Source organism: Cydia amplana, chromosome 15, assembly GCF_948474715.1.
Source record: "Cydia amplana chromosome 15, ilCydAmpl1.1, whole genome shotgun sequence".
In the NCBI taxonomy this organism is placed as follows: domain Eukaryota; kingdom Metazoa; phylum Arthropoda; class Insecta; order Lepidoptera; family Tortricidae; genus Cydia; species Cydia amplana.
The window spans coordinates 6,398,148-6,424,730 of NC_086083.1; the positions used below are offsets into that span (position 1 = coordinate 6,398,148).

General features: G+C 45.8%; 1 protein-coding gene across 1 annotated transcript in view; it reads left to right on the plus strand.

Moving 5' to 3' along the window:
* Positions 1-26,583, plus strand: part of LOC134654508 (uncharacterized) — a 121,963-nt gene that overhangs the window by 84,930 nt on the left and 10,450 nt on the right. Inside the window, exons 48-62 of the mRNA XM_063509953.1 lie at positions 516-627; positions 1,176-1,414; positions 3,229-3,392; positions 4,750-4,894; positions 6,212-6,355; positions 7,297-7,402; positions 8,167-8,309; positions 9,913-10,116; positions 16,433-16,613; positions 18,178-18,290; positions 18,987-19,134; positions 19,953-20,060; positions 20,642-20,793; positions 24,460-24,602; positions 25,713-25,870. Coding sequence (XP_063366023.1) covers positions 516-627; positions 1,176-1,414; positions 3,229-3,392; positions 4,750-4,894; positions 6,212-6,355; positions 7,297-7,402; positions 8,167-8,309; positions 9,913-10,116; positions 16,433-16,613; positions 18,178-18,290; positions 18,987-19,134; positions 19,953-20,060; positions 20,642-20,793; positions 24,460-24,602; positions 25,713-25,870 — 2,260 coding nt within the window. The remainder of the gene's footprint in view (positions 1-515; positions 628-1,175; positions 1,415-3,228; positions 3,393-4,749; positions 4,895-6,211; positions 6,356-7,296; positions 7,403-8,166; positions 8,310-9,912; positions 10,117-16,432; positions 16,614-18,177; positions 18,291-18,986; positions 19,135-19,952; positions 20,061-20,641; positions 20,794-24,459; positions 24,603-25,712; positions 25,871-26,583) is intronic.

A 26,583-nucleotide genomic window follows, 5' to 3' on the forward strand; every position in this document is an offset into this window, starting at 1 on the left:
GGACTTGGTGTCGCTGGACGAGCCGGCGGCTGGCGTCGACCCTGCTGCGAGGAGGTAAGAGAGACCATCCAGCGAGCAAGTTGTCTAGCGGCACGCGGCGGCGTGTGTGCGTAGCGTTGGCGTTCGTGGGGTAGCCGGACTTGATGTCGCTGGACGAACCGGCGGCTGGCGTCGACCCTGCTGCGAGGAGGTAAGACTGACCGTATAATAAGATCGTTTCTACCCTATGCCTCTGAGGTCAAACATATAGTTGGATTCGGAAGAATTCATGAACCTTGGCATGCATTTAGCGTTTACTGGTGGAAAATATTACGAACCTCCTTTTACTTTTTCTGGATGGATGGGTTTTTTTTTGTTTAAATTCTTTTGGTTATTGGTATCTTCAATAGGTAACTACCATTGAATAGGTTATTTAAAATCCGTTTCCGATTCCTAAGTTAACCAGTTTCTGAATAACCCTCTCTACTCCATTTGGATGTAAACCCTGTAAATGTAATAATAATTGTTTGACGCAGGGATATCTGGTCAATGATCTTGAAGCTGAAAGAGGACAGGACCGTTCTGCTGACCACTCATCATCTGGATGAAGCCGAATTCTTGAGCGACCAGGTCGTCATCATGCATAAGGTACACAAGCAATCATTTTATACAAAATAACTGACTACTAGCGGTAGGTATTTAAAAGTGACCGGCCCAGCTTACAGTTGACCACTTAGGTAGATGACACGGATACATATATAAAATAGGAGAGTATAAAATAGCGTTAAATGCAACTGAGAGTTGATACCCACAGCGTACCACTAGTACCTTCACCTGCAGCCTGCAGGTCATAAGTATGGGCGCAACTAAAAAAAGCGTCGCCCCCCCACACTAAATTGGTACAGGTACACTGGTGTTCAAAATTGTATGGACATGTTTCAACCGTAATATTAAGGCATTACGGTCGACATCTATCGATGAACGCCACTGTACAGTCGATGTCAAAGATATGTTTACACTTTTGCACCGTACTCCTTTGTAATAAGGCCAAAAATGTAAACATATCTTAGACGTCGACTGAACAAGAGAGTCTATGTGTGGTGACTGCATCTTGTAATGAAAGTGATTTGAGATTCTTGGGTACATAAAACAGACCTTTGACTCTCTGGCATCAATAACTCTTTCCTCTTGTCCAGGGTCAAATCCACACAATGGGCTCCCCAATCGAGATCAAACGCAGCCTCGGCAACGGCTACAAGCTGACCGTGACGTACCCCCACGACGAGGAATGGAGGGAGGAGGACTTGGAGGAGAAGACCAAGACACTCCTGGCTGCAGTGAGGGGTGTGGTCAGGAACGCGCAGGTTGTGGATGCGGACGGACTGGAGGTGGAGATTGTGCTGCCGTTCTTTGATGCTAATGGGCTGAATAACGAGTAAGTTTGTTTCTTTTTTCATTTCTCATGCTCTGAAAGTGGGTCATTGCTGACCGTGACGTATTCCCACGACGAGGAATGGAGGGAGGAGGACTTGGAGAAGACCAAGAGACTACTGGCTGCAGTGAGGGGTGTGGTCAGGAACGCGCAGGTTGTGGATGCGGACGGACTGGAGGTGGAGATTATGCTGCCGTTCTTTGATGCCAATGGGCTGAATAACGAGTAAGTTTGATTCTTTCGTTTCTCATGCTCTGAAAGTGGGTCATTGCTGACCGTAACGTACCCCCACGACGAGGAACGGAGGGAGGACTTGGAGGAGAAGGCCAAGAGACTCCTGGCTGCAGTGAGGGGTGTGGTCAGGAACGCGCAGGTTGTGGATGCGGACGGACTGGAGGTGAAGATTGTGCTGCCGTTCTTTGATGCTAATGGGGTGAATAACGAGTAAGTTTGTTTCTTTCGTTTCTCATGTTCTGAAAGTGGGTCATTGCTGACCGTAACGTACCCCCACGACGAGGAACGGAGGGAGGACTTGGAGGAGAAGACCAAGAGACTCCTGGCTGCAGTGAGGGGTGTGGTCAGGAACGCGCAGGTTGTGGATGCGGACGGACTGGAGGTGGAGATTGTGCTGCCGTTCTTTGATGCTAATGGGCTGAATAACGAGTAAGTTTGTTTCTTTTTTCATTTCTCATGCTCTGAAAGTGGGTCATTGCTGACCGTGACGTATTCCCACGACGAGGAATGGAGGGAGGAGGACTTGGAGAAGACCAAGAGACTACTGGCTGCAGTGAGGGGTGTGGTCAGGAACGCGCAGGTTGTGGATGCGGACGGACTGGAGGTGGAGATTATGCTGCCGTTCTTTGATGCCAATGGGCTGAATAACGAGTAAGTTTGATTCTTTCGTTTCTCATGCTCTGAAAGTGGGTCATTGCTGACCGTAACGTACCCCCACGACGAGGAACGGAGGGAGGACTTGGAGGAGAAGACCAAGACACTCCTGGCTGCAGTGAGGGGTGTGGTCAGGAACGCGCAGGTTGTGGATGCGGACGGACTGGAGGTGGAGATTGTGCTGCCGTTCTTTGATGCTAATGGGCTGAATAACGAGTAAGTTTGATTCTTTAAATGCTTTCTTTATTTGTATTTGTCTCAGTGACTGTCTGTAATCAAACCTTAATGAAATTTGACCCGTTTCCCTGATCTTCAACTACCTACACATGTCATGTGTGTCATGGTTTGGTAGAATAAATAATAGTACTAGGTACAGAAGACTCACTCTCTAACAAAACGCGTTTGTTACGATCAGCACAGATATATATGGCCGCTAGGTGGCGACAGCGCCACGCGCGGCTTATGGCTAGCCACCAAAATTGGTGTGGAACGGATGTACTTTTAGCTACTTGTAGCAAAGCGACGAAATCGCGGAGTGAGCCACGCCTGGTGTGGGTACGGTTTGACAATATAGTCAAAGGTAGTGTGTGTGAATACTAGAATGCAGCACAGGGTCCCCTAAATATAGGCGTGAAGCGAAGTGGCGCTGTCGAGTTTAAGTTTTCAATTAAAATCACACGGTGGCATATCCTTCTAACGGATGAAACTGTACGGAACACCACTTGCTTATTAGCGTTAAGGTTCATCATCTTGTTAAAATTTTCAATGTACTTAGAATGCAGATTGATAGTCCCTACGACGCGTACTGTAGAGAGCGTAGAGTAGAGCGTAGAGTAGAGAACTTAGAATTATGCCACCTCGGATCTATCCTCAGGGTTTTAGAAAATTGTGTATTACCTATAATACGTCTCTGCCATTTTTTGTTCCAGCTTCCACAAAGTGTGCACCACGCTGGAATCCCGTCAGCCTGAGCTAGGCTTCTCGTTATTTGCCATGGACTGCAGCTCGCTGGAGCAGGTGTTCTTCAACATCACCTCGCAGGCCGACGCGCCGCAAGCCGACTACGGGACCGCGTCGTCTTCCGACTCCGGAGGTATGTGATACCATAGAGAAAAAAATACATAGAGTGCTCACTCCATACATCAGTTTTAGTACCAAAAAGACTATTAGCATCTAGCATCGAGTAGCGGAACTATCAGTACTGCTACTTGACAATAGATGTAGCCACCGACCGGAAAGTCTTATGCCGTTGAGATAAGTCTTTCCGGTCGGTGCTACATCTATTGTCAAGTAGCAGTACTGATAGTTCCGCTACTCGATGCTAGATGTAAACACTGAAATTAATAGTCTGAACTGATGTATGGAGTGAGCACTCTATGTATTTTTTTCTCTATGGTGATACCTATAAAAATTATATCTGTGAGTACCTGTAATTGGCTTTGTATTGTTACCTAAATCTGTATAATGTTTTTGTAGCTGTTGGCACTCCTTACAAATAAAAACTTATGATTATGATTAAAAAAAAAACTCAACCAACGATGTCATCGTTCTGTGCTGGTTTGAAACTATTGCCTTTATTACTAAAATCGAATCACAAGGAAATGAAACAAAAAGTTAATATAAATGTAGGTGAACCTTTAAATGTAGACGTCCCAATGTCTAGCTGAGGATGTTTTTTGACTGAAATTATGATTAAATTCTTACCACGTTCAGCGCATGTGTGTTTGACAATTCATAAAAACAAATAACTATACAGGGTGGCGCATTTAGATCGGTCAGTATGGGAAAATCTGAAACTATAAGACATACGACGATCTCTTCTTAGGAACCATGTCATCGATTTTAGTAACAAGAAAAACTGCATTCATACATTTAAATTTTTTTTATGTAAAATGTATTGAAAAAAATGTTGGCCATTTCGAAAACATACTAAAATAAATTAAAGGATATGAAAACAATGCATTTTATTCATTTCAGACATCATGTTTCATAGTAACATTTACTGCTTAAGACCTACACAATCGATATCTAAATAGAAATATTTTTAGATTTTTTTTTTTCAAAACGTCCGGGTTCGATTCCCGAGCTGAGTACACATTTTTTTTAAATGTATGAATGCAGTTTTTCTTGTTACTAAAATCGATGACATGGTTCCTAAGAAGAGATCGTCGTATGTCTTATAGTTTCAGATTTTCCCATACTGGCCGATCTGAATGCGCCACCCTGTATATTCTTCCCCACCACATTGTATTAGGCCCCATACATTGCACGACTCTTCTCTTTCCGCACAGACTCTAACAGCCATTGGAAAACTCATTCATTCAACGCTTACCGTATTCTCGCACAACAAATTCCAAATTCGAACTATTTTTCCCATACCTCTTACGCGGAGAGACAGTATTAGTGTCATAAAGAAAACGTATTAGTTATTTTGGGAATGCCATTTCCAGACAGTCCATCGAAGAGTGCGTCAAGCTCCAGCATCAAAACGGATCGGGCACCGCTGGTGGACGGTTCGGGCGCACTCACTGCGGGCGTCACGAGTCAAATGCGGGCCATGTTACGGGCGCGGTGGCTCCACTACACCAGAAACAGGTAACACGTTACATCACTGGTGAACTAATCAGATATAACTGCAATGCAAGCCAACAACGGTCCGCAACGTTAAGCATGCTAAAATGCTGAACTACTGTTTAATTTATGTTTGTGCTTGGTTGTAGTTTCCCTCTTTTATGGTATGTATTTTGTAATCTGTGTCTGAATTGTGTGTTGCCGCTCGTTTAGTCTCAGTTTAGATGTAGATTAGTTTTAAGTCAGGTACCCACTGAAAATCAGCGTCATGGCTTGCCGTGGCATTATGCTGAGTGGGGATCCTGTTTAGCATCTAAGTTGTTTGTGTTACTTGTATTGTGTGTTACTTGTACCTGATGCTAAATAAATGTATTTCTTCTTCTTCAATGGATAGCTCGGCAGTATTGGAACATGAATATGAGGAAGGCAACCATCAGAGAAACATGGATGCTCATCATTTCAGCTCTTAACGTGGGTTAAGTTATCCCGTTCCTCATATACGTGACAGAGTTCTCCACCGAGCACGGAGTTTTTAGTGGGTGGATGTAGTTTCTGTGCTGGGCAGTTTCTTCCATTAGCCTTGGGTTAATACTGGTTAGTACGATCCCGAGAACGTCGTTAGTGAGCTCACAGGTGACTGAAGTAGCCTATTTTAACAGAAATTGTATGACCAATTGACCATATTCACTGCAAGTAACGGGATGAGACGTAAAAATGTACTTATCTAATAATAACTGCCGATGGTTGATTTTTAAACCATCACGTTTAGGCCTGGATTCCATTCCATGATTTTGGATACAGATGCTGGCTAATCATCCATTTGTGCGAATGGACTATGGACTAAATCTGTGGCTGGCCAAGATGATATGAAGTGATATTTATATAACACATTAACACATCGTAATTTTCATTTGTAGTAAAAATAGTCCTGCAAAACGATTTTTTAACATAATTCTAATAATAATGTCGGTTTCATGTATTTCGAACTGTTAAAAAAGTATATTTTGATTAATTGCCAACTGTAAAATAATACCGACTTGAGATAAGACTTATCTAATAACAAGACTTATAAACTATTATTACCTACTTTAACTAGAGATGTTATCTTTGTGGTTGTTTTTTGTTTGGAAAATTTCCTTTAACCCGCATTTTAAATGTCAATGTGGTTCAGTGAAGGGGACGGACTGAAAATGCTGCGCAGGCAATTTGTAATGAAATGACTGACGCAGCGTATGATGAGCCCGTTCCTTTTGCCGCACAATTATTATTATTTGTTAAATCTTATGTTTTGTAACCTGTATTCTTTTTGTGTTGCAATAAATGGTTTCTTATTTCCCCCAGGTGGCTGCTGTTCCTTCTGCTGGTGCTGCCATCTCTGTTCGTGGTCATCGCCATGGGGTTCTCCATGATCCGGCCGCCTGCGGACAATGAAATTCCTCTAAGGCTGCACCCTGACTTGTACCCTGATGCTACCCAGTTTCTAGTGTAAGTTTAACTGTTCCTTAGCGGTGTCTACCTAGTACCGAAGTTATCTAAACCTGTAGGCCCAGCACGACATAGACTACCCGTCTTGTCCTAAAAAAGAAAAAGAGGTTAAGACGAAACAGGAGCTGAGATTTAAATATTTTAGGTAAATATACCCGTCTCGCTAACGGAAGCGGCTCCTAAAACTAGTGCGATAAGGACAAGGCGAAAAATCCTGCGTAAAAATCTCAAAAATCGAGGTTTCGTACTCGACTGTTTCCTCCTCCAAAACGTAACCAATCGTAACCAAATTTGGAAATCTAAATGATTATGAAATTATCTGTGTCGGACCGTTTTGCTTTTTTGGCTAATTGATATCAGTTTTGAATACCACGCCTCTCATTGCGGCATAGTCAATTGGGCCATTTTGGCCATTTTTGAAGGGCTCTAGCGCCTTAAAAAATAAAAATATCAAAAAAAGCAAAACGGTCCGACACAGATATTGACAATATTAATTTGTGTTGAAAAAAATCATTGCTCTAGCTTCAAAACCCACGGAGGAAACAGTGGAGTACGTTTGTATGGAGAAATGACCACTCCTGTTGGCTCACCTACCTACCTATGTACATTGTTTGTAAAGCCTTACAATAATTTAAGAATAGTTTTACGATGTGTCGATTAATAAAGACCTACCAGCAGCAGCCAGCTTGGAATTATCTGATTATGAATTTTTGTTAAATTTTTATCCGGATGACGGAATCTAGTAGAGAAGGGTTAAGTTTAAATTAGGGTTACAACGGGACTTAATCGTGTATTTAAGTTTTAAGATTTACCACCGACGTTTCGAGGACGGCGTTGTCCCCGTGGTCTCGGAGAACACGCTTAAATACGCGATTAAGTCCCGTCGTACAATTTAATAATGTGTAAAAATCGTGCAGTTTAATTCAGTATTTTTTTTTCAGACCGCATCCTGCAATGTATTCAAAGGATATGGATCCATCGTTTGCACAACGAGTATTGGACGAGCTACGGTATCAGAAAGACAATACCAGGAATTGGACTAATCAGGTATGGAACTTCAAACTTGCTTTAGGTATTTGCAACGAGAGGGTTTTAAAAATAATAAAAATGGTGGTATAAAAATAGTCATTCGAATAATCATTTTTTTAACCATCTTTTAATGCTGTGTCAAACAATTGTAAGGCCCGTCTAAGGGTAAGGGGTTACAGCCCATGCTGGGTACTTGCAACTCCAGAGGTATCACGTGCGTATTGCTGCCCCTGTAAAAATCATCACACTTCTAATCTGTAATCCCTCGAGAAACCTGTACACTATCTATCCAATACCTTTAAACGAGCAGTTCTTGCATATTTATTTATTTATTTATATATATATATATATTTCGGCGATCTCGGAAACGGCTCTAACGATTTCGATGAAATTTGGTATATGGGGGTTTTCGGGGGCGAAAAATCGATCTAGCTAGGTTTTATCTCTGAGAAAACGCTAATTTTTGAGATTTTATATGTTTTCCGAGCAAAGCTCAGTCTCCCAGATATTATTTATGAATATATTACGAAATATCTAGCTTAGGTATTCTGTATTTCTTTTAAAAGCTTCTCAGTGCATGCATTTGCATTTGTATCTTTTTTTGATGCCCAATAGTTTAAAATAAAATTAATAAATATCATGCGCTATCATTTAGACCCCAGGGTATAAGTGAAAAGGCAATATAGGCACGTCTTTCTTGAGTCGTTGAAAATGTTGAAAACGGTTAATTTTATTAAAATTTAACTGTCATGATTTACTGCCTGATGTGATTTTGGTTCCAGGATTCACCCGAATGTAGATGCGAGATACGACAAGTGTGCAACATCACCGAGAGACCGAGTCTGCCGGAAATGATGCTCCTACCGGATGCTGACACTCTCAATCATTGGTTAATTGATTCACAAGAAATATATATTGAGAAACGGTAAGTGTAAAATTGCATGATACGTACTTTACAGACTGCTAGCAGAGAGACGGGACTTGAAATCAATTTTAGTAAGACAAAAATCATGACAAACAGCAATAAAATTCCACTTATTATCGAAGGTATCGAAATAGAATACGTAAAGGAATTCATATACCTCGGCAAACAAATCTCTTTCGACAGAATCAGTAATGAAATCGAAGTAGAGAGAAGGATAAAGATTACGTGGAATAAATTTTGGAGTCATAAAGAGGTACTCAAGAGTAAATATATACCGATTAATTTTAAAAGGAAGATTATGGATTCGTGTCTGCTTCCATCACTTACATATGGCGCACAAACTTGGAAATTCTCGAAGAAGGTAAAGAACAAAATAAAAACGTGTCAGAGAAGCATGGAACGCAGTATTACAAACATAAAGAAGATACAAAAAATTAGACATACAATTATTAGGAAAAAAACAAATGTGATAGACGCACTAGATTATGCAAAAAAGTTGAAATGGAAGTGGGCCGGTCACGTCGCAAGGATGGCCGACCAAAGGTGGACAAACCGAATAACTATGTGGCCCGGACCAATAGGCAAACGCAAAGATGGAAGACCTTACATGCGATGGTCGGATGACATTTCAAAAATTGCCGGCCCAAAGTGGACTCTAACAGCACAGGACAGAGCTAACTGGCACTCTCTGGAGGAGGCCTTTACCCGAGAAGGGGTTCTTGCTTAGTGGTACTTTAATGCAATTTTAATTTTAATTTAGTGATAATAATGACATTAATTACGAATAATTTTTAACTATAATAATAATGTATATTTCTTTTAAATTTTAAATTCAAATCTAGATATAACGACATTGTAACTACTTGCAAGAAATAAAAGGCTTTTTTATTTTTTATTTTTATTTTTATTTTATTTTTATTTTATTTTATTAAGTGTAAAATAAAATAACTAAACATTTGATGGATAAGGGGATATAAGGAACATCCTTTCTTAATTTCACACAGCAAGTCTAAACTGTGGAATTAACTGGCGTCCGCGGTTTTTCCGGACCGATACGACCTGAAACCTTCAAGAAAAGAGCGTATTCCCAGCTTAAACGCCGGCAACGCACTTGCAGTCCCACTGGTGTTGTGGGTGTCAGCGACGCGATGAACGACGGTGTTTGCTTACCATCAGGCGATACGTCTGCTTATTTGCCTCCAATATCATAAATAAGATTGATTAATTTACCCAAAAATAAGGTGATTCATGTCGGCTTCTCCCATGACATTAAAATATGTAAACACCAACAATGAATATTTTACATATTTCACAATAGTATGGTTTTAAACCATACTGTTATAAAATATGCTAAAACATTTACGCAGGGTTATCATCTTTTTAGTAACTCCGTTTCGTCAATGGAAACAAGTCTATGTGTTTTTTTAAATATATGTGACGTTATCTATGAAAAGGGACCTTTGTCGATGGCGCTTACGCCATTATTAACGATGCTCCGATATAAATACAATCCCGCGCGACGCTGTGCGGCGTAAGCGCCATCGACAGTAAGGTCCCTTTTCACAGATAATGCCCCATATGACTGATGATAATATCGTTCCAGCTATGGCGGCTACTCGTCGGCCCTCAAAAACAACGTGAGCCACCTAGTGGCGTGGTACAACAACAAGGGGCACCACGCGCTGCCGAGCTTCGTGAACGGCCTCCACGCGGCCTCGCTGCGCGCCGTGGCGGGCGCCCAAGCCGGCCTCGCCGCGTACTCTCACCCGCTCAAGATATCGCACGAGCAGCTTAGCAAGTCCACATTGTGAGTAGCGAGTCTTGTGACGGCATAAAACTATATCAAAACCTCATTTAAGTTTTACAACATAATAGTAGTGATGGTGTACTTTAAATCATACAATACAAACTCTTATTACCACAATACAATAATTTTAAATTGAATTTCGAATTTAGGAGCTGAATCAAAGTAGGCAATTTTTTGGAAACTATTACAGAGAAGTAACTAGATGTTACAGTCATAATTATATCCGTGTGGAACCGGTCGAGCGAGCACGGGTCGCGTCGTTGCTCGCTAAGATAATCAATATTTACCGAAAATATGGCCAAATCCACCATACAAAGCCTAGAAAAAGTTCTACAAAAGTATCTACAACCAATAGAAACAAAAATCTCGTGTGTAATTAACGATATTAAGAAGTTAGAAGACAAATTATCCAAATTAGATTTTACGAATAAGTGTATGAAGTGTAGTGATAACGGTACCAATGTTGTGCCACGCAAATTTAAACCGAACGGATCGACGAACGCTGCGGCCGCGAGAAAAAATCCCGTAACATCACCGCCCGGGAATCTGAGGACGACCGCCAAACAACATATTTCTCATGAATCAAAAATACCTAGGCTGTCCTTCGGATCCTCAATCATAACCCCAAATCCGTCTCCAATAACATCGAATGGTGCTGGTAAAGTGCAAAAAACTGCAAGTGAAAAAACAAATAAACACTCAGCGGCATCACCCTTCATACAAAATTCGACCCCGTCGGACACCTCCTCAGACGAGATTCGAGTCCACCAACACTCAGACCAACTTGAGGTGGCAATTACTAACGCTGACGAGGTACCATTCCAAGTTGTGACATATAAGAAACAAAAACGCAACCATCGATATGATCAGAAATACGACCGTACTATCACAGGTACCGGACCAATGGATGACGAGTTGCAGACCACGGAACGGCCTAAGAAAATCCACGCATGTTTTTTCAAACCGGACACCTCTGTAGCGGCAATAAAGACCTACTTGATGAAAAAAGATAACAGCGGCGAATACGAGGTACAGAAACTGGAACTAAAGCATAAATACTACGCATCATTTGCTATCTCAGTGCCGGGTAGTAGTTTCGACTTCTTCATGCGCCCTGAAAATTGGCCTGCTGGAACCAAGGTCAGTAAATGGTTTCGAGGAGGCGCCGGGCGCGAGCGCGCGCCCGCTGGAGCCCGCGACAGCTCCCGCACCAGCGCAGCGCCCGCCCCGCCACTCACAGACGCCGCCAGTATCGAGCAAAATACTCACACTGTGTCACCAAAACATTAGGTGCCTTAATAATAAAACTAAAAAGTTAGAAGTACTATTATCCAATGAATTAAAATGTGACGTTCTTATCCTTACCGAACATTGGTTACGCGATAGTGAAATAAAATATGTTACGTTACATAATTTTGACTTAATAGCTCATTACTGCCGACCATCCATTGCTCATGGAGGAAGTTGCATCTTTGTGCGATCTGGGCTGAAAGCCGTTAACAGGCCGGACATAACAGGTATGTCTGTACAACAAGTTTTTGATGTATGCGCAACCCATTTAATCGATCATAATATTTTAATAGTAGCCATATATCATTCAAACTGTACCAATGATTCTGTATATTTCGATTTATTTGACAATTTATTATCTAAAATAAACACCGAAGGGTTAAATACCATCATAATGGGTGACACTAATATTGACCTTCTAGTAAACTCTCCTAATAAAAAACGGGTGTTAGATATTTTATCATGCCAGAACTTTACTCAACACATAGATTTCCCGACTAGAACACAGAACAACAGCTCGACTTTATTAGACCACGTATATTCGAATATGTGTACCGACCGTGTGTATAGCGATTACGTAAGCACTCACCTGAGCGACCACTCGGCGCAAAAGATAACACTTGTAAACAATTCGCCCGCACAATGTGCATCTATACCTAGACGTATTATTAACTCCAACAACAAAAGATGTTTTTTTACTGCATTAGAATCAATTGACTGGCCAGAGGTCGTCGCAAACAGCCTAGGAGACTGCAGATCTTTATCAGCCGCATTAATTAACTTATTAATTTACAATTTTGAAATATGTTTTCCCAAAAAAATATCAAAACAGAGTTTTAATAAATGTCCTTGGATTGATAAAGAAATAGTGAATCTTAAACTTCTTATTCACGACATAGCCGATTTACAAGAAAAATTTCCACTCGACACACATATTGCCGATCGGTGTTGCACCTTAACATCTAAATATAACGCTATGTTAAAACGTAAACGTACTGAGTATTACAGCGAACTTATAAGTAACGCCTCTAATAAATGTAAAAGTATGTGGGGAGTTATTAACAAAGAGCTGGGTCGTAAGTGCCGCGAGCGTATGGACTACACGGAAATCATAAGGGACGATCACGGGCTTAAATTCACATCAAAAAAACTCGCGGTCGACGCTCTAAATATGGAATTTATAACAGCTGCTACTAAGTGCGGTGCACCCGCGCCTGATACTGACTACTCGATGTCCGCAATATTGAGCAATATTGCCGAATGTGATCGCTCCTTGAGGTTTAAACCTTTCTCGCCTAACGAAGTGGAGTCCATACTTCGCATACACATTGCTCCAAAAAACAGCACTGATATTTATGAAATTTCAGCCAGCATTCTTCAGTACGTGGGCCCAGCGTTGTCCTATGTACTTACAGAGTTATATAATACCTGTATTCGTCAAGCTGTAATACCAGTAAGTCTCAAAAAGGTAAAAGTCACTCCGCTATACAAAGGAAAAGGCTCCAAAGCGGCCCTAAACTCGTACCGCCCCATATCGCTGGTACCCGCCATCAGTAAATTATTAGAAGTCGGGCTTAACAATAGACTTTTATCATTCTGGATACCACAATCTACCTTGTCAGATAGACAATTCGCATACCGTCACGGGCGCTCGACTACCGACCTGGTACGCGAGGTGGTGTGGGACGTGTTGAGCGCGCGAGAGGCCGCGCTGCAGGTAGCCGTGGTGTGCTGCGACCTCTCGCGCGCGTTCGATACCGCCGACCACCGACTTATCGCGCGCAAACTAGGGCACTATGGTGTTCGTGGGCCGGCACTAGCATTACTTATGTCTTTTATGTCCGATAGATGCCAAGTGGTCGTGGGTGATGGCGGTCGCGCTCGGTCGGAGGAAATGAAATGCCTACTCGGGGTACCTCAAGGCTCGTGCCTCTCGAATACCCTATTCAGTATTCTCCTCAACGACCTCCCGCAGGTCATAAAGGGTCCCAACATTTATATGTATGCTGATGACGTGACAGCTGTCGTCACAGGCGCATCCCACGAACAATTGGAAACAAACGTCAATAGTACCCTTCACCAACTGAGCCAATGGTTTAACGCGAACGGGTTAGCCCTCAACAAAAGTAAGACTTTCTGGATGAAGTTTAGGCTTAACGGTCACGTGACCCAACCATCGACGGTGTGCGCCGGTGATGACGCTGTCCAGCAGGTAGCCGAAACAAAACTTTTGGGTTTCACTATAGACAGCGGGCTACGGTGGGACGCACACATCGACCAGCTGTGCGCCAAGCTGGGGAGCGCGTGCTACGCGCTGAAGCGCCTCGCTAGTACTGCGACCAGAGATGTTGTCAGGAGCTGCTACTTTGCTACAGTACACGCGTATATCACGTACGGTACCGAACTTTGGGCTACAGCAGCAGACTGGCATAGGGTATTTGTACTCCAAAAGCGAGCCGTTCGGGCGATAGCAGGTGTCCCTGACGATGTCTCTGCTCGCGAGTACTTTCGACAGTTTAGCATACTAACACTTCCATCTTTACTAATCCAAAATGTGGCAATATTTACGTACAATAATAGCAAAGAGTTTGCAACTAAATCAGCAAACACAAAATATAGTCTGCGTAGCAATAAAAACGCGGGCCAGCTTGCCCCCGTGCCCCACAAGCTCGCGAAATCCAAACGGTCAGTCTATGTCCTCGGCCCTCTAATATACAGCAAGATACCGGACAGTATCAGGGATGCACCTTCCTCACATGTATTTAAAAGCAAACTTAAAAAATGGCTCCTACAGGCGCAATTTTATGATGTAAATGAATTATTAAACAATAAATAAATGTATGAAATATATGTACAAAATGTAATATCTAAATTAATGTTGATGTTATTTATACACTAATAACGATATGTTAGTTATAAGTGTTATAACTATATAATGCTTTAAATGTAAATTTATAAACCTGACTTGTAACGATGTTACTAATAAATATTTTCTTTTCTTTTCTTTTCTTTTCTTTTCTTATAAGACCTTTTCTCTTCTTTCTGTCTATGATCGTCACTTCCCATACCTTTTTTTATTGGGAGGAAAATCCGTTATGGATACCTCCGCACCGCAGGGACAGCGCGGAGGTTATGTCGGACTTTCACCGACTAAAAACCTCCCAGTTGTCCTCCTCGGCGCATTTCGGACGGCTCTGGGATCTCCAATGAACCCGCCAGTGCCGTCCTAGCGCTGTGCCCCTTTATGGGTCCCCTCTTTTTGCAGTCGCAGTCCCTAGCTGCGACCGTTTCCGACCCCAAGGACCCCTTTTAGTCGCCTTTTACGACAGGCAGGGGATGCCGTAGCCGTATTCTTACGCCCGGGCTACAGGGCGCAGCGGCGACATTATCGTCGCCGTCTCCTCCTCCTAGCAGGATCGGAGCGCTCCCGTTCGCGCTCAGCAATCTCCTTTTGGACCATGACCGTCTCACAAAAGGTGACAGCTGCATCCCATGCCGAGGCACTTCTCAACATCGCTGCGATGAGGCAGTGCGGAGAGAGATCTTGCCCCACTTCTCTTACCAAGACCTGCCGCTCGGACCGCCACGCTGGGCATTCCTCGAGCGTGTGCTGCGCAGAGTCTAAACTAGAGCAGCAATGGTGACATCTTGCTGTCTGCTCTCGTCCTATTCTGTGTAGGTACTCACCGAAGCAGCCATGTCCGGTGAGTACCTGGGTCAGTCTATAAGTCACGCGACCCTTCTTTTCCAGCCATTGATTAAGGTGTGGCAGGATTGCGGCGACCACACGGCGGCCAACAAGTGATGGCCTGTCTGTGGGCTCTCTCCCGAAGCACCTTAATATCTTCTGCGGCAGAGCTTCCAGCTTCTGCGCGCAAGGCGCTATAAACTCTGGCATCCATTTCCGCCATGATGTCTAGTGGCGGAGACCGTGCCAGGAGAGCAGCCGCCTCGTACGAAATTGTACGGTATCCGCGAGCGACCCTAATAGATATCCGGCGCTGAACGGATAATACCTTCACTCGGCTCCGTCGGTTGCGAGTCAACCTCTCTGACCACACGGGTGCCCCGTATAGTGCAATGGACCGCACCACCCCTGCGTACAGGCGACGTACTCCTTCCTCCGGCCCCCCGAGATTGGGCAGCAGTCTGTGCAATGCACCCGCTGTTCGTTGGATCCGAGGCACGAGCCGGTTAAAGTGCTCGTCAAAACTCCATCGACTGTCAAGCGTAAGGCCCAGGTATTTCATAAACTGACCTACCTGGACTCTTACCTCTCCAACACGCACAGAGGTGGCTGAAGGTTCCCGGCCTCGTCGCAGTCTATGTAGCCAGATTGCCTCGGTCTTGTGTGGGGCAACCGTAAGACCTAAGCTGCGAATCTTGTTTACAATAATTGCCACACCTAATTCCGCTAGTCTGACGGTCCTTTTGAAATCTTCCCCTTCGGCAAGGACTAGGGTGTCATCAGCATAACAGACGAGGTTGATGCCGGTGGGGAGTGCTGCTCGCAGCACTGCATCATATGCGAGATTCCATAAGAGAGGACCCAATACCGACCCCTGAGGCACCCCGCACTCGACCTCCCTCTGCATGATAACGCCATATCGACCAGGGTACCGGATGGTCCTGTCAGACAAGTACGCCTCGATCACGGTCCTCAGGTGAGGAGGCAGTTGATGGTAGACCAAGGCCTTCCGAATTGTACTCCAAGGAAGAGAGTTAAAAGCGTTGACGATATCAAGGCTAATCGCCAACACTACTCTTCCTCGGGAAATTGCCTGCTCCGACAGCGCTCTAACGCGAAGGATCGCGTCCACTGTCGATCGACCTTGCCGGAATCCGAACTGATTATCTGACAGGTTTGGACCGTCACTGCCTAAGTGTCTGTTGATTCGGAGGGAGATAATACGCTCAAAGAGCTTACCCGCCTCATCCAACAGGCATATTGGTCGGTATGCAGAGGGTGAGTCGACAGGCCGCCCTTATTTTCGTACAGCTATTTCAAAGGTTTTTTTTTTTTCAGATTACAACATGTAGCTGACGCAGGCATATCCGGCATGCTGCTAGTGGCATACAGCTTGGTGACGGCGGGGGCGGCCGTGTACCTCGTCAGCAACCGCACCAGTCAGCAGAAACGTCTGCAGCTGCTGACTGGCGTCAGCCCCGCGGCGTACTGGGCGGCCGCGCTCGTGTGGGACATGGCTGTGAGTCACAGATTATTACAACAGGTAGCTGACGCAGGCATATCCGGCATGCTGCTAGTGGCATACAGCTTGGTGACGGCGGGGGCGGCCGTGTACCTCGTCAGCAACCGCACCAGTCAGCAGAAACGTCTGCAGCTGCTGACTGGCGTCAGCCCCGCGGCGTACTGGGCGGCCGCGCTCGTGTGGGACATGGCTGTGAGTCACATATTATTACAACATGTAGCCGACGCAGGCATATCCGGCATGCTGCTAGTGGCATACAGCTTGGTGACGGCGGGGGCGGCCGTGTACCTCGTCAGCAACCGCACCAGTCAGCAGAAACGTCTGCAGCTGCTGACTGGCGTCAGCCCCGCGGCGTACTGGGCGGCCGCGCTCGTGTGGGACATGGCTGTGAGTCACATATTATTACAACATGTAGCCGACGCAGGCATATCCGGCATGCTGCTAGTGGCATACAGCTTGGTGACGGCGGGGGCGGCCGTGTACCTCGTCAGCAACCGCACCAGTCAGCAGAAACGTCTGCAGCTGCTGACTGGCGTCAGCCCCGCGGCGTACTGGGCGGCCGCGCTCGTGTGGGACATGGCTGTGAGTCACAGATTATTACAACACGTGGCCGACGCAGGCATATCCGGCATGCTGCTAGAGGCATACAGCTTGGTGACGGCGGGGGCGGCCGTGTACCTCGTCAGCAATCGCACCAGTCAGCAGAAACGTCTGCAGCTGCTGACCGGCGTCAGCCCCGCGGCGTACTGGGCGGCCGCGCTCGTGTGGGACATGGCTGTGAGTCACAGATTATTAGAAAAAGAACAAAATATTTGTTTACCAACAGTAAAATATGTATTTTTAAGTTGCAGTAGTTTGATGTCAAGAACCTTTTCGAGTTAGATACTTGCGCAGGCTAAAGAAGCGCTGGTGGCCTAGCGGTAAGAGCGTGCGACTTTTAATCCGGAGGTCGCGGGTTCGAACCCCGGCTCGTACCAATGAGTTTTTCGGAACTTATGTACGAAATATCATTTGATATTTACCAGTCGCTTTTCGGTGAAGGAAAACATCGTGAGGAAACCGGACTAATCCCAATACGGGCCTAGTTTACCCTCTGGGTTGGAAGGTCAGATGGCAGTCGCTTTCGTAAAAACTAGTGCCCACGCCAATTACTGGGATTAGTTGACAAGCGGACCCCAGGCTCCCATGAGCCGTGGCAAAATGCCGGGACAACGCGAGGAAGATGATGATGACTTGCGTTTGCTCTAATTCCAATCAGCTAATCTCAATAATACCTACCTACACACCAGCAAAAGAGAAACTACCCTTTCTAATTCTGAATATCAGTGGAGTTTGTTGATATACTGAAAACAAAACCTGTAATCACTACATAGTATAAAACAAAGTCGCTTCCCGCTGTCTGTCTGTCCCTATGTATGCTGAGATCTTTAAAACTACGCGACGGATTTTGATGCGGTTTTTTTAATAGATGGAGTGATTCAAGAGGAAGGTTTATGTATAATTTGTTAACCCGTGCACCCGGGGCGGGTCGCTAGTTAATTATATAAAATATATTTTCCAGATCCTGGTGGTGAACATAATCATATCCGTGTGCGTACTCGAGGCGTTTGGGTTCCCTGTGTTCGTGGCCAGGAGTAATCTGCCCGCTATCTGCTTGCTACTTCTTCTATTTGGGTAAGTTTTTGGCAAAATTTAAATTAACGCTTAATAGCAATAAGCGGAACCTGCATTATTGGCTCAAATTTAAAACATATCGATATACCTACGCTGACTAGAATGTCTAGAATAATAGCAAAGAGAATAGATAGTACGAGTATAGAGAGGTCCTGTCATAGTAAATTTTGTAGTCACAGTAAATTTACTGCCATCTATCGACACATGATTATAACTCAAAATGAAAATTTTATCAAACTATCAAAAATTTTATAAAAGTATATATATGGATAAATGATTTTATTATTTTTATAATTATGATTTTGTCCGTACTTTCACTGATATATATGTGTTAAAATAATTAAATATCAAACGGTGTCATCAACGCCATCTAGCCGAGCATAGGCCAAAGGTTATGACGCTATCTACCCGAGAATGACTTTTTCTTGATTTCGGAGGCACGTATTTCCTAAGACTTCATTCATCTTATACGTTACATATATCTTTGATTATATCGTGCGTGCGATGCGGCCCCGTGGACGTCTACCTAATAAACTAAAGGGGCCCACTGATTAACAGTCCGCCGGACGTTATCGGCCTGTCAGTTAGAACAAAAATTTGACAGTTCCGAGCATCTGACAGGCCGATATCGTCCGGCGGACTGGTAATCAGTGGGCCTCTTTAGAAACATGAAGTGACTTTTCATTTTGTTGTCAGCTACTCGTGCGGCAGCCTGGTCCACCTGCTAGAGAAGCTGTTTTCGGACCCCGGCCTCGCGAACATGGTCATCTTCTGCGCCAACGTGTTCCTCGGCCTCTCCGGACTCACGATATTGCTCATTATGGACATCATCTCTGAATCGCAGGTCTGTTGAACTTATTGCACAAAATACAACAATGTACAATCGGCCAAAAATGTGGTCTACCACCCTACGGTTGAGGTTCGTTTGAACGTCATGAGACAACAAGGTCGATTTGACAGGAACGTCAGTGACAATTGTCAACCTTAGCGATCGTTAGATCTCGCAGAAACTTTTGTCAAAACTGGTAGACCACTTTCTTGGCCCACTGTAGTACTGTAGGGTCGGGACTAAGGGTCGATTACACCAAACCGTTTGTCACCGTTAAAGCGCTCGGTAAATTTTGTTGTATGTGAAGTTTCATAGATTCATATGATTGTGCAAATTTGTGTTTTCTGGTACCTATTTACTCTGTACAAATCAGGGATGTTGCGAATATTCGCATCCGCATCCGCAACCGCGGAACTTCCGCATTATTTTCAACATCCGCATCCGCATCCGCATAAAATCGATGCGGATTTAATGCGGATGCGGATGTGGAACAGGTCGGTACAGGAACGTCTTAGCATCGGCGTAAGTGCTAGACTGCTAGGTAATTTAGTCGTTAACCAAAAAAACCTATTAGAAATGAGCAATCAAGCGTGAGTGGGACTTAATGTAACCCTTGGAACGCGAGTCCGACTCGCACTTGGCCGGTTTTTTAAAATAAAAATTACTAAAATGTAATAACTGACGTTTTTTATGGTACTATCTTGACATCCGCATCCGCATCCGCATCCGCGGATGTGAGCCTTTAAAAATCCGCATCCGCATCCGCGGATGTCAAAAAATCGGCATCCGCAACATCCCTGGTACAAATTGACACTATGTTGCTTTGTTGTCAGGCGACGGACGACGCGCGGTGGGTGCTGCACAAGGTGTTCATGTTGTGCCCGCAGTTCATCCTGGCCGACGCTTTGCTGGAGATCGCGAAGAACACGGTGCAGGCGCAGGTAAAATATACTAGTTTCAAGCAATACACAAATTTAGTCTGTTTAGTAGTAAGGTCGAAAGAATGTGACGGCATCACGCACGCGAACAAAAGCTGTTATATTATTCAAACATTTAAACTTGTTCCACGTGCGTTTATGCAGTTACCTGTAAACAAGATTCTTTTAGTTTACGAAGACACTTTCCAACAGTTTGGTGACGTTTACAAAGACGTGCAAATACAGGCTGATTTTAAGTCTTGAACAACATTTTTCTATAGGTAAAGCTCTATAATACTAAGCGCAATTTGAAATTTAAAGCAAAAAAAAGCTCTTTACATAATTAAAAAACCTCTTTACATAATTATACATGTGTACTCGTATACTATGACAAGTCATATGGCGACTGAAGCAACTCTTAGTTTAAGTTTAATATTTTTATGTTATAGCAATTTTAATTTTATATGGACTTATTGTCTGAAATAAAGTGTTTTTTTTTATTTAATATACTGGATCCTATACATTTCTATTGAAGGTTAAAGCCCAATTGGTAAATCCGGCCAGTTTTGTAAGTCCGCCTGTGCTGAATATTGTGATGACTGCAGGTGTTGGAGCGCTTTGGTATGGACACCTACAAGGACCCGTTGTCGAGCGAGCTGCTGGCGTATCACTACGTGGCGTCCGCGCTGGTCGGGACCGTACTCCTGCTGCTGAACCTGGCCATCGAGTACGACTGCTTCGAGGGGATCCTGGACAGGTAACCTTAGGAACATGGACAGGTAACCTTTGGTATGGACACCTACAAGGACCCGTTGTCGAGCGAGCTGCTGGCGTATCACTACGTGGCGTCCGCGCTGGTCGGGACCGTACTCCTGCTGCTGAACCTGGCCATCGAGTACGACTGCTTCGAGGGGATCCTGGACAGGTAACCTTAGGAACATGGACAGGTAACCTTTGGTATGGACACCTACAAGGACCCGTTGTCGAGCGAGCTGCTGGCGTATCACTACGTGGCGTCCGCGCTGGTCGGGACCGTACTCCTGCTGCTGAACCTGGCCATCGAGTACGACTGCTTCGAGGGGATTCTGGACAGGTAACCTTAGGAACATGGACAGGTAACCTTTGGAACATGGACAGGTAACCTTAGGAACATGGACAGGTAACCTTAGGAACATGGACAGTTAACCTTTGGTATGGACACCTACAAGGACCCGTTGTCGAGCGAGCTGCTGGCGTATCACTACGTGGCGTCCGCGCTGGTCGGGACCGTACTCCTGCTGCTGAACCTGGCCATCGAGTACGACTGCTTCGAGGGGATCCTGGACAGGTAACCTTAGGAACATGGACAGGTAACCTTTGGTATGGACACCTACAAGGACCCGTTGTCGAGCGAGCTGCTGGCGTATCACTACGTGGCGTCCGCGCTGGTCGGGACCGTACTCCTGCTGCTGAACCTGGCCATCGAGTACGACTGCTTCGAGGGGATTCTGGACAGGTAACCTTAGGAACATGGACAGGTAACCTTTGGAACATGGACAGGTAACCTTAGGAACATGGACAGGTAACCTTAGGAACATGGACAGTTAACCTTTGGTATGGACACCTACAAGGACCCGTTGTCGAGCGAGCTGCTGGCGTATCACTACGTGGCGTCCGCGCTGGTCGGGACCGTACTCCTGCTGCTGAACCTGGCCATCGAGTACGACTGCTTCGAGGGGATCCTGGACAGGTAACCTTAGGAACATGGACAGGTAACCTTTGGTATGGACACCTACAAGGACCCGTTGTCGAGCGAGCTGCTGGCGTATCACTACGTGGCGTCCGCGCTGGTCGGGACCGTACTCCTGCTGCTGAACCTGGCCATCGAGTACGACTGCTTCGAGGGGATCCTGGACAGGTAACCTTAGGAACATGGACAGGTAACCTTTGGTATGGACACCTACAAGGACCCGTTGTCGAGCGAGCTGCTGGCGTATCACTACGTGGCGTCCGCGCTGGTCGGGACCGTACTCCTGCTGCTGAACCTGGCCATCGAGTACGACTGCTTCGAGGGGATCCTGGACAGGTAACCTTAGGAACATGGACAGGTAACCTTTGGTATGGACACCTACAAGGACCCGTTGTCGAGCGAGCTGCTGGCGTATCACTACGTGGCGTCCGCGCTGGTCGGGACCGTACTCCTGCTGCTGAACCTGGCCATCGAGTACGACTGCTTCGAGGGAATCCTGGACAGGTAACCTTAGGAACATGGACAGGTAACCTTTGGTATGGACACCTACAAGGACCCGTTGTCGAGCGAGCTGCTGGCGTATCACTACGTGGCGTCCGCGCTGGTCGGGACCGTACTCCTGCTGCTGAACCTGGCCATCGAGTACGACTGCTTCGAGGGGATCCTGGACAGGTAACCTTAGGAACATGGACAGGTAACCTTTGGTATGGACACCTACAAGGACCCGTTGTCGAGCGAGCTGCTGGCGTATCACTACGTGGCGTCCGCGCTGGTCGGGACCGTACTCCTGCTGCTGAACCTGGCCATCGAGTACGACTGCTTCGAGGGGATCCTGGACAGGTAACCTTAGGAACATGGACAGGTAACCTTTGGTATGGACACCTACAAGGACCCGTTGTCGAGCGAGCTGCTGGCGTATCACTACGTGGCGTCCGCGCTGGTCGGGACCGTACTCCTGCTGCTGAACCTGGCCATCGAGTACGACTGCTTCGAGGGAATCCTGGACAGGTAACCTTAGGAACATGGACAGGTAACCTTTGGTATGGACACCTACAAGGACCCGTTGTCGAGCGAGCTGCTGGCGTATCACTACGTGGCGTCCGCGCTGGTCGGGACCGTACTCCTGCTGCTGAACCTGGCCATCGAGTACGACTGCTTCGAGGGGATCCTGGACAGGTAACCTTAGGAACATGGACAGGTAACCTTTGGTATGGACACCTACAAGGACCCGTTGTCGAGCGAGCTGCTGGCGTATCACTACGTGGCGTCCGCGCTGGTCGGGACCGTACTCCTGCTGCTGAACCTGGCCATCGAGTACGACTGCTTCGAGGGGATCCTGGACAGGTAACCTTAGGAACATGGACAGGTAACCTTTGGTATGGACACCTACAAGGACCCGTTGTCGAGCGAGCTGCTGGCGTATCACTACGTGGCGTCCGCGCTGGTCGGGACCGTACCCCTGCTGCTGAACCTGGCCATCGAGTACGACTGCTTCGAGGGGATCCTGGACAGGTAACCTTAGGAACATGGACAGGTAACCTTTGGTATGGACACCTACAAGGACCCGTTGTCGAGCGAGCTGCTGGCGTATCACTACGTGGCGTCCGCGCTGGTCGGGACCGTACTCCTGCTGCTCAACCTGGCCATCGAGTACGACTGCTTCGAGGGGATCCTGGACAGGTAACCTTAACGCCATCTATTATTGGGGAGCGTTCAAGTATTACGTAACGAATTTGGGGGGGAAGGGTTTTGAACTACGCGTTACGTAACATTATTTTTAATAATATTAACGCGATTAAAACAATAACAAAGGTATTTTAGCGACTTTCCGGTACTTTACGCCACATAATTGTGGCCTTTAGGTAAAAAAATGGTCACTTGGTGGTTACGTAACGTTTTACTAGGGGGGGGGGGGTTGTACAGAAAAATGTTACGGCGCGTTACATGGGGGGTGGGGGGGTCAAAAATGTCCAAAAATTGCGTTACGTAATACTTGAACGCTCCCTTGTCCATTCTTACCCAAAAATGGAAATTTGCTAACTTCACCTCCTGAAACGGTTGCAGAAGCAGTTGTTTTGTTTTTGTATTTGGAACTCTTTGTTATTCAACTAAAGTTCAAAATAGATTGTGGAATATGTACATACATTTGTACCGGGGATCTCAGGAGGTTAAAGTGAAGTGGCATGAGTTAAAATGTAATCAACCCTCACAGTTGGAATGGAACGGCCTGAAAGGGTTACAATAAAAATTGGTTTTTCTTTTTTCATTTCATTTGCTCGATAAAGCCATTTCGACTAATGTCGACTTCGCTTGCGTCATAGCTAGGATGAATAGGAGGACAAGACGGCTTTACAAGTATGTATATATATGTATGTATGTATGTATGTATGTATGTATGTATGTATGTGTATATATATTATCTTTTCTGTCTCTTCCCGTTCCTCAAAATACTTCAACAACTATTTTGACGCTTGAAATCCTGCTAAACAATAAAATAGATAGTCCTATAGATGGCGCTTTTTTACTGGGATCAGGTTCGTGTCAAATTTTCTGAAGCGTAGGCCCCGCTTACTTACTCTCTTTGGACCTAGGTATGTTTACTTTTGAAATCTTTGGTTCATATGAACTGAATTATTATTTAATGTATTTATTAAGTTTGTTAAAATAAATGTAGGTACCTAATAATGGTTCCAGGTTCCGCAGCAAAGCACTAGCAGTGGACAACAGCGAAATGGAAGCGGCCGACGTAGTCGCGGAGAGGAGGCGCGTGGCCGAGGCCGTACAGGCCGCGAGCGCGCGGGTCGTGCGGCTGCCCACTATTGGGAACATTAACGCTGGTATAGTTTGTAGCTTTCTAGTAGACCCCGAAGGCTTATCCTATTGTCTATTGTTCAGTAAAACCGCACGTGCTACTTACCTGCAAAAAAGAGTCCTAATTATTCTATTTGGCACCTGAGCGCGGGCTAGTCCAACGCTCAAAAAACCAGTGTAGGTGCGCTCTCCGATAACGCGCCTTTGTTACGCATCTCGATGACACATTTTAGACGGGTTCTGTAGCGTTCGACTCGCCGGTACTCAGTAACCGAAGTACCGATTTTTTATGCAGGTGGTTGTGGCACGTGGCACGAGCGGTTTTTCTTAACAATAGACAATAGGATTAGCCTTCGGGGTCTATTAAAAAGCTACAAACTATAACTCTAATTTATTTCTCTCTAACTTAATTAGTGCAAAAATTAGAAACGAGAATTAACGTCGTGTATTTTAACCCGGAATGCCCCGTGCGTTCAGGGGGCCGATTTTTGAAATTCGACCGGTCGATTTCGTGTATTTCATTCAGTAATATCTACACTACTAGGCATGTAAATTCTACTAATAGAATTGAAAACGAGTGATCAATACCACTAGATTCCCAATTCTACCGCTCGTATTTCAAACATCAGCATTTCGCCGTTTTCCACCGATTTTCGAGTGACGAAATCGAGCGATCGAAATTCAAAAATCGGCCCCCTGTTACTATTTAAACAAATATTCTGAAGGTGAGGAGCATGCTTAGATCTCTTTAATTTTATTTCTGCATACTTAATTGTGTAAGTAGATACAGGCGCAAATCTAGAGAACGACCAACTTAAAAAAATCAATTTTTTCTAGAAACTGATTGTAAAAATATTTCATGAACTAAATTCGTAAATGAATGAAATGCCTATAAATATGATATCAAGCCTGTTAGTATCTGGCCACCCTAAACTAAAAATGAATTCTATTCACCCCTGAACAGAATTCATTTTAGAATAATGTGGCTAGTTATTGAAAGTTGGCCAGTTATATAAAACCTTATACAAAAATGAATTCTGTTTATAGGTGATTAGGATTCATTTTTAGGATAGGGTGGCCAGTTATTGGCCGGTGGCCAGTTACTGGCGAATTACCCTATCTTACTTTTCCCGTAGGTTTCATCGACACAGAAGGCAAGAAGGACTCGGTGAAACGGATGGTGTCGACGACGGCGGACGTGGCGCAGTGCGTGGCGCTGAGCAAGCAGTACCACGCGCTCGGCGGCCCGAGGGTTGCTGTCAGCCAACTTACCCTGGGCATCCCGCCGGGTCAGGTATGGAACTACCCTCAGTGAAACGGATGGTGTCGACGACGGCAGACGTGGCGCAGTGCGTGGCGCTGAGCAAGCAGTACCACGCGCTCGGCGGCCCGAGGGTTGCTGTCAGCCAGCTTACCCTGGGCATCCCGCCGGGTCAGGTATGGAACTACCCTCAGTGAAACGGATGGTGTCGACGACGGCAGACGTGGCGCAGTGCGTGGCGCTGAGCAAGCAGTACCACGCGCTCGGCGGCCCGAGGGTCGCTGTCAGCCAGCTTACCCTGGGCATCCCGCCGGGTCAGGTATGGAACTACCCACAGTGCAACGGATGGTGTCGACGACGGCGGACGTGGCGCAGTGCGTGGCGCTGAGCAAGCAGTACCACGCGCTCGGCGGCCCGAGGGTCGCTGTCAGCCAGCTTACCCTGGGCATCCCGCCGGGTCAGGTATGGAACTACCCACAGTGCAACGGATGGTGTCGACGACGGCGGACGTGGCGCAGTGCGTGGCGCTGAGCAAGCAGTACCACGCGCTCGGCGGCCCGAGGGTTGCTGTCAGCCAACTTACCCTGGGCATACCGCCGGGTCAGGTATGGAACTACCCACAGTGCAACGGATGGTGTCGACGACGGCGGACGTGGCGCAGAGCAAGCAGTACCACGCGCTCGGCGGCCCGAGGGTCGCTGTCAGCCAACTTACCCTGGGCATCCCGCCGGGTCAGGTATGGAATT